General features: G+C 40.7%; 1 protein-coding gene across 4 annotated transcripts in view; it reads left to right on the top strand.

Moving 5' to 3' along the window:
* The window catches only part of side-IV (sidestep IV), a 110,662-nt gene that overhangs the window by 77,745 nt on the left and 18,751 nt on the right, over positions 1-14,166 (top strand). For all 4 annotated transcript variants that reach the window (XM_065312002.1, XM_065312001.1, XM_065312004.1 and 1 more), the window contains exons 2-5: positions 84-216; positions 5,304-5,512; positions 11,496-11,609; positions 13,177-13,380. In XM_065312002.1, coding sequence (XP_065168074.1) covers positions 84-216; positions 5,304-5,512; positions 11,496-11,609; positions 13,177-13,380 — 660 coding nt within the window. The remainder of the gene's footprint in view (positions 1-83; positions 217-5,303; positions 5,513-11,495; positions 11,610-13,176; positions 13,381-14,166) is intronic.

Genomic DNA, 14,166 nt, shown 5'->3' with positions numbered 1-14,166 from the left:
AGAAAGTTAGTAGTTTATGTGACAAAATCAAGATTTCGATTTTGCCCCTCGAACGCGCAATTAACGTTATTTATTTCTTCCAGTTCCAATGGAGGATGTCCAGGGTGTGATGCACAAGAAGAAAGGCTTGCCATGCGACATCACCCCAAGAGATAGAGACGATGGAGTCGCTATGGTGTTGTGGTTCAAAGAAACCATCGGTGAACCATTATACAGGTAATGATCATAATTAATTTTTCTCAATGTGGAGGCGCCGGGCATTGTGTCGTTTAAAATGATAAAACTACGAAAATTTCTATCAGAAAAATTTACTTTATGTTTTGTGCACATTGCAAATTAGACTCTCACGTCCACCGCGCGTGGAACCCTCCGCAGGCTTATGCTTCCCAACACTTTGCTCGACGTTTTCCCGAATGTTGCAAACGTGGCCAGTTGGGGCTCGCGTGATGCTCACGTTTTTTCTTCCTGTTTTATTTTGCGCCTCACCACGCCTGATGTGCCGACTGGCCGGGTAGAGGCGAGTTCTTTCGCCGCCACCGCCGCCGCGGTGGCAGCTTCTGGATGTGAACGCGCCGCGTGGGACGAGTGGGAAATGGGCGTCGTTTATTTTTTCATTACGCCTGCCTCGCACGATTTTCATTTAAACGTGCCGATTTTCACAAGCACCTAATTGAAAAATTCTTTATGCCGGCGAACGCTTGATGGCGCGGACTTAAAAAAGAGCGCCTAATTCAGTTTTAAAAATGTGCTACCACTTTGAGGAATAATATTTAATATGCTTGGAAATAAATTTTTACTTGTTGCAAGTATTTTCAAAGAGTAGAGAGAATTCGAGTAGAGAGAACGTTTGCGTGCATATCGAGCAATTTTCCAGTGCATAATGCACTCGGCATTTGCGTTTTCAATGGGTTGCATTTGACTATTGCGCGTGTTCCGCTATTTTCCATTTTAACGCGTCGCCGGCGGCGATAAAGGAATGAAAAGATGCCGGAACGCGAGAAGTGCATCGCCAGTATTGCGAATCACGAATCGCGGCTGTAAATAAGTGCATCTTGATCTCAAACTCGACGACTGCACAAATAAAAGAACGTGGAAATACGCGCGTTTCGTCGCGTTTCAGTTTACTCTAGTCGAAATTCGAAAGTGTTCGAAACTACGGCGACAAAATGATTTAAAGGTCATTCACAAGTTTGCGGTTGAAGTGATTGTAAATCAACTTGTTTCTACAGTATGTTTAAACATATATTGTGCATAAAGTCTTTCTACATTGTGTTTCTGATAAAATTTGTCTCTGATGATGAAAAAAAGTTTTTCTTTCAAAACTTTACGACCTCAATTTATATTTTTCGCAAAGTGTGCGCGCAAAATCCGCAAGTTTAAATCATCTCTCCCACGAGTATCTTTTGCATTCGCGTTTGTTGCGTTTGTGGCTTTTTTTTTCGTTTTAAATTTGCGAGCGGCCGCCATTGTATCGTGGCTGTAAAAGCACGGCCGGAAAGAAGGCGATGACCGTGCGCGTTTGGCAAGCAAAGCCAACTCTCGCACAACTCCGCTAACTCTGGGCAATATCCATACCTCTACGTTCTGCTGAAATTACACAATTTCGGTTATTCAAATGCCAATGGTTATGCCGCAGTCGACAAAATCCCGGCGCAAACCAAAACCGAACTAAACCGGAAACACGTATTGAAAGCACTAAAACACCAAATGCGGAATGTGATACGCTGTAGACTGGAACAAAAGTGAACCAGAAAATTCAATTTGTATCAATTTACATTTGTCCACACCTGGGAAAATTATTTTTTTAGTTTTTAAAATTCGTTTATTTTCTTTATTTATCAATAAGCTACGCCACTGATTAAAAGTGATATCGATTGATAGTTACACATGAATTTCTGTGTTTTTCTAAGACAAAATTCCAACATTTTGGCGAATTGGAAAAACTTTTCCTGATTTAATTGGATTCAAGTTTTGCTTTTACCGAAACAGTTTTCTCATTTAATTTTACTTCTATTTGAAATTTATTTATTTTTCTTTTTGGCAATTTTAAATTATAAAATACAGGATAATTTAAAACTAACCTCAGGCAAATTGACCTAAATATTTGTATCCGTTTTCCGGTAGATAGACATTTAATGGCGTTGCCTCCCTGTGAGTGAAAAACTGTCCGAACGAGGCAGCACGGGAAGCGCAGGAAAACGGCAAAAGCAAATGCAAACTGTAAATGTTTGGTGACTTTGCGTTCCGACAAGCAGCAGGAGTATTTACATGTCGCTGCAGTTTTAATTTGAAACTTGGCTTTTATTTCGATTTTCCTGCTTCGCGGACTTGACCAAAACGCTTAGGAAAAAAATCCTAACCGAGTAAATAGTTTTAATGGTTTATATTTAATTTAAATCCTCTCTAAATGCGTAAATTTTAAATTTAACCTCAAAAAATTTTATTTCTAAAATGTAATACAATGTAGGTAGATGTAAACGACGTTTCTGGTCTGTATTCTGTAGTCTTTATAAGTTGTAATTAATTTTATCAAAATATTTGCTAAATTACAAACGAGTCGCAACTTGATTTAAGTCTTCTATTAAAACCGCCTGCGGGCTCGTTTCAGCCGGCTTTCCGTGTCTCTTCAGGTGTTCTACGATGGCTTTCAGCGCGCGCTTAGTTTCGCTTTCTTCGCCTCCGGCATTCTTTGCCTGTCCTTGTATACTTACGCGTCGGTAATCCTACGTGCGTAAAACGTAACGAGCCATAAGCGCGTGCCGAAAACCCAAAAGGTAAAAGTGAAGACGTAAAGACATCAGGATCACCTTTTATGTCCCGGATGAATATTCATTACAGCGACAAGGACAATGAAAATAAAAGCTGCTTTGAAAATTTTAACTAAAACTCAACTCGTAAATTTTCCAAAATTAAACACAACCATCCCACGTATTATTTTAAGTCTCTATTTAATAATATACTTGAAAGTTTTGGCAATTTTTAATATTTTGAGTTGATCTGTGGGATTTCTTGCGTTTTTGGCGGTTTGAGAGATGTGAGTGTTGCATTACTCACGCATCATTAATAACCCAGCACCGAGGAGGCGGCTTGGCCTTCGAGGAGCAGTGAAAAATCGTCCGTCCGTCGGCGCTGGGGGTGTTTATCGACGCGGATGCGATCCGGAGCGATGGCATCAATTTGCGCGCCGGAGCGCTCCGAGAGCAATCTAAATATTGCTAAAGTAGCTGTCATTTGGTTCGAAGTGCGCGCCCTTTGTCGGAACACCACGGGCCAGTTGCCGCCCCTCTTGGCCCAATGATGCGGAACACCCGGGATGTTTCACATTACCCAACCGCAACAAAACGCCGCTTAAAGTTTGCCGATTTATAAGTTAATTCAGACATTAATACTAATTTCACACAAAAACTTTTTTGTGTTGATTTTTCGGAAAACACCATAAATACATTAGTGTTTATTACGGTAAACATTAACTTGGTAACTTACCCTCCCTTTCCGCAATCCACACGCGGTTACAGTTTATGTTGTCCAGTTTTGCCCACTTGCCTCAGGTAGTTTATGTTTAGCTATATTGCCGCACCGTTTGTTAATGGAAATTGCTCGCTTTTTTCAAGAGGGTGCGACCTCGCCCAAAATTCAAGGCCGAGGGGAGCTAATAAAATGGACAACGTGCGTTCGTTCACATGTGTCGCTCCCCTGGCTTGCTTTCAGCAAAATCTAATAATATTCGATTTCATTCCGATTTTAATAATGCACACAGCTCTGGGGGGTGAAACTCGATGCAAAATATTCGATATTTTTTATATTTCTGAAGCAGTATATTTGCTTTTATTAAAAATATATACACAAATTAGCTACTCACGCAAGAATAAATGACATTTTTTATTAACTCACAAACAATCCAGCGAATAATGTAATGTTTTCAAATTTCGCGTTTTTCGTTTGTTTGCAATTTGAAATTTTCTCGGTTTGTGCCTGCCGCAGGCGATTTTTGATATCAAGACATCTTCTGTGGAGTTTTCCTCGAGGAGGTGAAAAATCGTCTCGGTTTTCCAGTCGCCAGATTGAAGCAAACTGAAGTCCGACGTAGAATTTCTTGTATAAACAGCTTCGGGTCACCAAGGAATAGATTAACTTTTAACTTTCTTTCGTTTCGTGCTTCTGTACCGCACAGCGTCGAGATGGTTTATCAGAAAGTTTAATTTACTTTCAAAAATATTTACACGTGCCGCGTAGCGGACATATTTTCAGTGATATCAGAATGTAATTACAGTAATTTACCGCAATTGTAATTACATAAATTACGAAAATTGAGATGATATCAAATGAATGAGTTTTAATAGAAGTCTTCCGGAATGGAGGAAAGTTTATGCACGGTTTTTGAATGGTCATAAAAAAGTTAAGTAAAAATCCTTCGCTGAACTCGCGTATTCAGCCCGGAGGCTTTATTGCTTCCTAATAAAGTCGAAAATATTTTCCGCCCGAGCAGAAGAAAGAACTGCCGCAGGGGGCTGGAAGATCTTGAAGTCGTTTCTTAATGATCCTAGTTAAGTGTCTTTCCCTCGCACCCTCGAAAGTCGAAGCCTCTCGAGAGCTGTTAAGTGAACGCGTTTTCAATTGCTTAAACTGCTTAGAGATTTTTTCCAGACGGAGTCAATCTTTGCAGCATCGGGTATGAATTCGTTAGTAGTTTCGCCGTGGGAGTGTGTCAGTCAGCGCGGAAAAACTGCGAGAGTAAAGTAGCGCGCATAAAAAAGTTTATGAAGAGACTTGAAGTAAGAGTAAACGTAGAAAGTTGATGTGTGTGTGTTTGGGTAAGAAGGTCAGGAGTAGTCTGGATGGACGAATGCCATTCCCATTAAGAGTTTACAATGTAATAAAAGACGGCAAGCATGTAGTCAAAATGATATGAAGCTAAGAAGCTGAATAACTTTTGCAAAAGCCGAGCGAGTGAGTAAAAGTACAGCAAACACGTTTGGTTTTTTTTTATTGCGTGGTTGCCGGTGGGGTATCTTTAATTTTAGTGTTTAATATCTCGTCAGATGGGCGCCATTTTGATGTCGTATAAATGAGGTTAGGGCATTTCCGGTTGCCATAGGCACCTGCCTATACTCTCATCATTTTATGCCTCGTAAATTGAGCTTTTTACATCCACTTTCAGGGCGCAAGCAGAACAAAATCAATACCTGCATAAACAAATATAAATAAATATTTATTGAGGTTTTAAATTTTATACGCGTATAAAGATTTTACAGGTATGATGATATTCAGGTGAAATATTCATTTTGTGATTTTTTTGCTTGCAGTTTTGACGTGCGAGGAAGACTGTTCAACCAGGCAAAGCTGTGGTCGGCGCCGACAGTTTTTGGCCCGAGGGCTTATTTCCGGGCGGCGACCAATCCGGCAACGCTGGTCATCGACAACATCAGCTTGGCCGACGAAGGGATTTACAGGTGTCGCGTCGACTTTCGCAACTCGCCGACGCGCAACAGCAAAGTGAATTTCACTGTAATCGGTAAGCTTAAACTTTTAACCTTTAAAACCAATACACGACATCTTGCTACATAATGTTTTTTGTACTTTCATCTTTAAAGTGACACTTTTCACGTTTTTGATTCATAAAGTGATATTTTATACACGGACGGTCAAGGCCATGACTAAAATACTTTAGTCACGGGTTTTAGTCACGTGATGGACTTTGCACCTGCGCATTAATAAAAAAATAGAAATAGAAAAAATAATCTAACCATCACGTGTTAAAATGTTTTTAATATGCCGTTTAGCGCATTAATATTCCATTATTTTATTAATTAGCCGGAAAATGAAGTTCTTCTTGTGTAGATTCATGTAAAATATTTTACACATGTTTTTCCCTCAGAAAACATGATATATTTACTCCATCTTAAGATTTTTTGCGTTTTTCGCAAGTTTTCTTCCCTTTGCCTTCTTTCAATCGATTCGTCGAAGAAATATATCCCGCTGTTTCTTTTATCTGCCCGAACGCTTGCGCTCGTCCGCCCATCCGAGAGCCATAATATCAATGAGCCGAGCGAAACAAATTGTCGTTTTAGACAAAGCATTTCGCATCGGGCCATTTGTGTCGGCGCGTATATTTCAACCGTTCGTTTCGCCGCCTTTTCCCATTCGTTTTGCGTCGTCTGCAGTGTAACATTGGCTCGATGTATCAGAACTTCGGGTGGTTCGATTTCCAACCGCACACGATGTGAAAATAAAGCAGCGCGAGAAAGAAACGAATCGGCAGAGAGACAAATCAAAACAAAAGACTTGCTCTGCGGTGGAGGCGGCGGCGGGAGAAGTTGTAAGTTAAGGGCCTGCGTTTCCTCATATGTTTACGTTGGACTTGAGTAAATATTTTTCTTTTGGTTCAACAGCCTCAACAAGAAGGAAACAGAGTATGCGCACATTGTGGGGTGCATGCTAATAGATTTTAAAATTCAAACGACCTATACACAACCACAAACATTTTAAAAAGTCATGAGAACTACTCATTCATAGATGGCGTTAGTGGTTTATAGTGATATTACTCATTCGCGAGTGGCACTTTATTATCTCATCAATTGTTGACGCCTGACACGGTGCGTGTTTGCCAGAAGTCGTTGAAGTCGTTTTCGGCGCATTGCACGTCAAATACTTGGGGTTGGAGGCGGCAACGAGCGCGCCATGAAAGTCATAGGCCGCGGATGATGTTTTCGCGCCGACGAAACTTTGGTTTGCGTTGATTAATCCAACTGGCGCACTTCAAACTCTGCTTTCACCACCACTTCTACCGACGCCACCGCCGCGAGTCCCACGCTTAAGGGATGGTTCACGTAAACCACAATTTCGTCATCTGTTCAACACGTAAATGTAATCATGTAAATTAGATATGCAAATGCACTCCTCTCCTCACCCACTGCTAGTTTGGTGACGCAAGAATACAAAATTTATTAAATGTTGAAATATTTTGTTAATATTTTTACTAGAAAATAATGTGTGTAATTTGTAACAAATGTTCAATTACTTTGGTCCACATTTACAAAACGCGCAAAATTTACGCGCCGTTTAAAGTGATAAATGCTCAATTAAAAACGCATGTTATCCGCGTGCATTCGCCGCTCGCATGTGTGTTGGGGGAGGCGGCGGCGTAAATCATGCGCGCTCGGGCAGTTCATAAGCAGAAGTGGAAGTATTAGATGTGAGAAATGAAAGTCGCGCGTTTTCGGCTGCAACATGTGCGCCGGCGAGAATATATGGAAAGCAATAAGTTGCCGCCGCCGCTCTGGCCTGCATCCCCCTCTCGGTTTGGGCCAAAGAACCGACATGTGATGTGATGTACAATCGAGCGGAGAGCGCCCCGAGAGTAATATGCAAGAAATTGCATGAATTGTTGCGAATTGAAGATTTAATTTCGCAAAGAGCAATAGTCGTAAATAATCATAATGGCGATAAATTCACCTCGGAAAAAATGGATGAAAAGCGGCGCGGGAATAAAATATAAATAAAAATGCAATTTATTGCGCGATATTTTTTTCGATATTTTGGATATTTGAATGCGTCAATAAATATAATGTTTGTAATAAAAAAAACGCCATCATACAGTGTGTTCAAAGGTAATTTTGGAATATTGCAGCTGAAAATTACCTTTCAGCTGCTTTCCGGCAAATCGAAATGATATGTTGATCCCTCGAATCGATACGCGAGTGAGTGGTTTATCATCTACAAACACTTTCGAGCATTTCATCCGGCGCCTTGTAATTTCCAGCGCAGCTCATAACCGATATATCAGACGTGCATCGACTCGACGTCGCGATAAACCCTCTTAAAACGCGCGTTTTCCACCGCCGTAGCTTTCCACGTCAATCCGCAAGCAACGCGCGAGCATTTATCGACATAAAACATATTTAATTTATAGCCGCGTCGATAAAATTGTACCGCGACCCCCGACCTGCAACCGCACAGATATAGCCCGATAGTTGCCAGTCGAAGAGAGTGTTGCAGAAAATATGTTAAAGTAATAGGGTTGCGCCAAGCAGGAAGCGATATTGGCGCGCGCGGGTGTAATGGCTGAAATTGGTAAAAGGCGTTCGGTCGTCATATCCGCCGACACCGCCACCCAGCCCCTGTTATGTTACCGTCGTCGGTCGTGAGTAACGCGCGCCGCCGATAAGAGCTGCATTGCGGCGGAGGTGGTGCGCACATAACCGATGGTTTTCATCCCCTAGAGTGCACCAGAACATTCACTCGCGCTACGACCAGAACCGGCTGAACGCGCTGCGCGGCGCGGCAGGTTTTTCCCGTGCTGTATGCTTTTTAACCTCCCGATGGGCGAAAGAACTCGAGCACTCACACACGGCGTATGGTATGGTGGTGGAAAAAGTATAAATACACGAAAAAGATGGCCGGAGAGGCGCAAAAACCTTCCACACGATGCGAAAAAGAAAAAAAAAACGCTGAAATAACGCAATATTTCACGCCGCCTACACACACGCGAATTTTTCAGCTTTTCACTGTTTGAACGCGCTCCGGAAAACATACAATTTTAATCGCAGTTGAAGGCTCGCTGAATTTTTACCCGATGTGCGTGCGAGCGTGTCTGTTTGCCCGGAGAAACAGCGGAATATATTCGAAATATGCATTTGCATTCTGCACGCAAAACGCAACGAAATTACTCTCAAAGAATGGAAAAAATTATACGCTGACCCATATATCGACGTAAAATAGAAAAACACGAATTGTTTGCTTTGCTGTTTAAATTATCCACGGTTTTATATTGTGAAACTGACAATATTCAATATTCAAAATTGTGTGGATTTTCGACGGCGGTTTAAAAAACACGCATCGTGCAAATAATGCCCGGAAGCCGATTGCGGTATGCACGACGCAATGAAAAAATTAATTTAATATTCATCCGGCGGCTTAATTCGTTCGCCGTTCAAGTGATATCGCAGCACGCACGCACGTTTCACATGTTCGATGTACTCGCAATCGGTACGCGCCCCATTGCGGTGTTTGGAATTTCGAAATTTGGAGATGAAAAAATTCATGCGGTCGGCAAAAAATAATACACGGACTAATTTCGGCTCGTCTCACGAAGCGGTATTTAATAACGAATCTCATATCGACATCGACATTGACATGATCAAAAAAATACAATTACCCACCATCATTGGTAATATACATACAGGGTGATAAAAATAAAATTTCCACATAAAATTTCCATCATAATTATTTTTATAGTTTTTATGATCAGTTTAATATGTTTTTACATAAAAGCATGAAAGGGTAATTCATTTCAAAGCCTAAAAGACCAAAATGTTACCCAAAACATTTGCGGTTACGTTTGCAGCGTATTGTATATTAATCGCCAAACAATATTCAAATGAATTGAATGTTATTGTTATCATTCAGCGATCAAAACCCGAAACTAGCGCCTAGTGCCGCTATTAGGGTAGTTGTAAAGTCCTTGAGTTTTCCGTATGTTGGCGAACAACAATATAAGGTAATGGCTAGTCGGGACGCAAACACAAGCGGACAATGAGCCGTGCCTTTTTGCTCTAGCGAGGGCGGAAGAGAAGGGTCGGCAGCGGTGGTCCTGAGGTCCTTTCTCATGACGCCAACTACGAGACGGTTTTACTTTCGGCTAAACATCCAAACATACACATCGATATATATTAGCCTCACACACACGACACGCTTCTAAGCGCTCCTAAGTAGTCCTTCCAGCCGCTGAGCTAATATTGTTCAGGATACAGGAAAATAAAGGTTCTAACACAACTAATACAAGTAGATACTAATAAAACAAGAAGTATACGCTCACAAAGTGAAAATAAACGTTTGTGATGTATACATGACACATATATTACATTTATTTATTTTTTCCACCGTGAGATGGCGTAACTTGTGTTATTTTTAGTTCTATGTATAATATTATACGCAATCTTCATGATTCTCTAGATTCTAGATTCCCTCATGCACTTGACATTCTCTGGTCCTCTTGAATTTCTTGAATTTTCGGCTGGAGACGTGACGTATTTAAATTTCGATGTAACGTGCGATTTGCGCTCACGAACGAGTAGAAACATTGTTGTTTTGTCTCGCTGTGTATATGTATGTGTGTACTTGGAACACTTTGTATGCAAAACCGAGCGCGGAGACAATTTGTTGTCGTAAATATCAACCTAAAGTTTACGTGCCGGTGCCTTTTGCGCCCCTGGATCCTTCATACTCCTCCTGATGCTGCTGCTGCACCGGCTTCTGCTGCCCGATGTTCCATCCCAATCACATTCCGTTTTTATTTTTATTTTGCGCTGCACTCGTTGTTTCTTTTGCGGGCGTTCGTCCTTTTTATTCATTTAAACGTGAAACTCGTGCCACTCGTGCGCGCGTCTCGTTTGTCGGCTCGTCATTGAAAGTTATTTACGTATTCCTAGCGCGGCAGCAGCACGCAGGACATGATGTAGATGAAAATTTGTCTTTCGTCCTTGGCAGGAATAAAAAATACATCGCAGTGTACGGAAACGTAATGAACGCAATAGTAATGAAAGCTGTGTTCGTCCGCGCACGACCAAATTCGATTCGATTGTGTGCGATCGGTTAGTTAAGTGAAATGTTATTCGGAATTTGGAAATTTCGTACAAGTCGGGGGAGAATAAACGATGGACTGTGCACATCTGTGCTTTTGCTTGCATTGTGCCAGTCGTCGCGATTCGTTCCAATTCGTTCGAAAATTTAATATAAAGCCGGAGCGCGGAGAATACTGGCAAGTCACTTTGCACGTGCCATTCACTTCGGACGCGAACCAGACGAGCGAAAACGCTAAATTTAATTAGTAGATAATTGACTTTTAATTATCTGAAAGCTTTTATCCGTGCTACGTCTTCAATGCACGTCTGTTTTCAATTCCTATTTGAATTCAACTTAAAGCAGACCAGGTTCGGACTGCTAATCTATTATAAAAATGTAATCGTTCTCAACTAGGCCAATGTTTTATTCTCCGAGTAGAAAACTGTCAATTTAGATTAACTATTTTATTATTTACTAGCTCCACTACATAATCCTCGTAGATTTTAATAAAAAGGAGCTTAAATAATTATATTCTTCTTGGTTTTATTTTTTCCGACTTAATCAATAAAATTCTCATTTAAAACTCTAATAATGCGACATCTCACGGTGAATTATATAACTAAAACTATGATAAAATACCATATTAACTTTTACCTCTAATTTAACACCCTGTATGTTATTTTTTGTAACAAAAAGTAGTCTATTTCTTTTCCATAGTCAAAAATATCTTAATACCAAATTTTATCAAAATTGTTGAAATGGATTTTGCGTTAATGCGTAACAAACATACTCTATTTATAATATTACTAGCCTAGATGCCTATAAAATATGATACCACCCTCAATCAAAATAAATTATATTCTGGACAGTGAAGACTTAATTTCTAATTGCGTTAAGTAATTGCTGCTCAATTTGGTCCTTCTTCTTGCTTTCAGTGCCGCCAGAGAAGCCGGTTATTTACGATGGGCGGCGGCGAGAGGCGACGACCTCCGTGGAGCTCTCCTACAACGAGGGGTCCGACGTCAGCTTAATCTGTCAGGTCCACGGCGGTGAGTATTCCATTCTTCCTGACATCTATCTACTACGGCTCGTTGGCGATCGCGTCGCCATACAGTTACATCTACATTCCATTCTCTACATTTTTATCTCGGTTTAATCTCAAAAGTACTCCGTGATGGGAAACTAACAATTCCATCTATAAATGGATTCGTGAAAGATGCGCTGAAACAGTGAAGCGATAAAAATTGATTTCGTGAATGCGCAGCTTTTTCGGGCCCGTAAGTGTTATTTTTGTTTATATTATGATGGGATAGTCATTTTGGTTTGGTCGATTTTGCAAGTACCCAATCGAAGCGGAATGTTCTTCGCTTTGATTCGCCGTCTGCAAGATACAAACACATTTTATGAATAATTCACGAACGTTTGCGGCGGATTTCGAAGCGGTTGCGCCGTCCCGCAATCGCATTCGGCGTTCGGTGTTCGTCGTTCGTCGTTTGATTATTTTATTAGTCGAAAATGGCGTTCGATACGCGCCGCCGCGGGTGACAACGACATGATTAGGCAAACGCGCTTAAAACTTTTTTCGCGCAGCGCTCATAAATATTTCAGGCGTGCGAATGTTTCTAAGAGATTTACGCTTTTTTGCCAATAATGCGATTTGCACATGTAAATCAAACTCAGACAACAAACAGAATAAATTTTTTTTGAAGGAGGAGATTTATATTTGTGAGTTGTAAAAATTTAATCGATACTAAAAGCTTTGGGAGAGTGGAACGTTAATATCTCGCGAATTTTTATCCGCGTCGTGCCAAACGGAGCTTATTGTCTGAGCTTATTGTCGCTACAAACCGCACTAATGGTAAATTTCAATTTAGCACCCGCTGGAAGCTTTTGGGCGCTAATAGTGCGCTCGCGTTGGCTGCTGGCCGGCGTTACTCTTAATAATAGCTGCAGTTCGGAGCATCTCTGAGGCGCAGCTCGCGATGGGTGCGATTTACGAACGCGGAACCCACGAAATGAAATTTAGTTTATGAGCGTCGTACATCAGGCGCGAATTTCGAGAAATTACTTTAGTCGCTCTTGTAATTGTCGTAAATCAGTAATTAGTTTTTGGAGAAATAAATATTTGGTCAAGAGTTAGTATATCATCACCTTTAAGTAATTATTATCAATAGAAACAGCCGATTTCAAAAAATCTTATTTTGCTGACATTTTTTTTGATGTTTTACAATTTTTTCTACTTCCACTTTTAAAACGCCATTTTTTCACGGTTTTAAGACATGAAAAATGGCTTTTAGTCACGGTCGGCCAAAACCGTGATTAAAATACTTTAGTCACAAGTTTTAGTCACGGGGTGGAGCTTAGGCTATGCAACGTCATTCGAACGTAGCTAAACGTTATTAAAATGCCGTTTAGCGCACTTGTTACTTAATATACTATTTAATACTCTCTTTATTTACTAATATTCTGCTGATATTTAATTTTTGCGGTTATTTTTAGTACCAATTAATTTTTTTGGCTATTATAAACCGAAAATAAACATTTTTGAGCATTGATGATGTCGTGTTGAAACGTAATTCGTGTAATGCAATTTGAATTTTATTCCGAAATTTCCAGGACGACCGTCACCGAGACTGATATGGTTCTGGGAGAATACGATCATCGACGACTCGTTCGAGACGCGCCCCGACGGGATGGTCGTCAACGCGATGACATTCCCGAACGTGGGCCGCCAACATCTCAAATCAAGACTGATCTGCCAGGCGACCAACAGCGCGCTGGCGCCGCCGCAATCCAAGCTAGTCGTCCTAGATATTAATTGTAAGTGACATCGTCGCAACGTGCACATCGAGACTAATCAAGCCCATAAATCCTCACCTCCCCAGTAACCTAGAATATTTAACGTTATGTCATGTCTTCCATCGACAATTCGCCACGTTGAACCTCCGGCGCGTCATGCCGCCAAACAGTTAAATTATACACACTTTAAAACGTTGCATTATCCTTGGATTACAGTCATCATTCCGCTCCGCAGCGGAATGTTTTGATATTATTTGATGGGATTATTACCGATTTGGTGATTTTATGAGTCGTCGCACGGCACAATTTCGAAATTGAATGCAAAATTGGAACGTAAATTGCGCGGCAACGTTGTAACTGGAAACGCTTGATCCTTGTGAATTTAACGAACCAAATAACCCGCGTCGGGACAAAGCCGACGACGACTTCGACGCTGCTCGGGGATGAACGCCGAAGGAGGCGAAGCGCCAACCGCGCACCGCAAATACTGAAAGGAAACAGAATACGCCGGGGAAATTATATAAACGCTTATAAGTATCATTTGCAATTTATATTGTTAATTGGGAATTCTAAATTTAATTACACGCCAAATCCAAATTGCACCCGAACGGGAAATGCAGCTGGAATTAAAATTATTAATACGGGTTTTCAACTTATACAACGGAATAATTAAAAGTTGAAAAATAAATACAAATATTACGAAATCTGCAGTGAAATGAGATAAAATCTACATTTTAATGCCTAGGCAGTAAAATAATAAAGATTTACTGCCAAAATTTTATGTTTTATGCAGAAAATAAAAATATA

Source organism: Atheta coriaria, unplaced genomic scaffold (assembly GCF_025399875.1).
Source record: "Atheta coriaria isolate IRGN ID8LTWV9N9 unplaced genomic scaffold, Caltech_Dcor_3.1 hic_scaffold_9_pilon, whole genome shotgun sequence".
Taxonomy (NCBI): domain Eukaryota; kingdom Metazoa; phylum Arthropoda; class Insecta; order Coleoptera; family Staphylinidae; genus Dalotia; species Dalotia coriaria.
The sequence above is the reverse complement of the archived record's forward strand: the minus strand, read 5'-3'. Positions and strand labels throughout refer to the sequence as shown.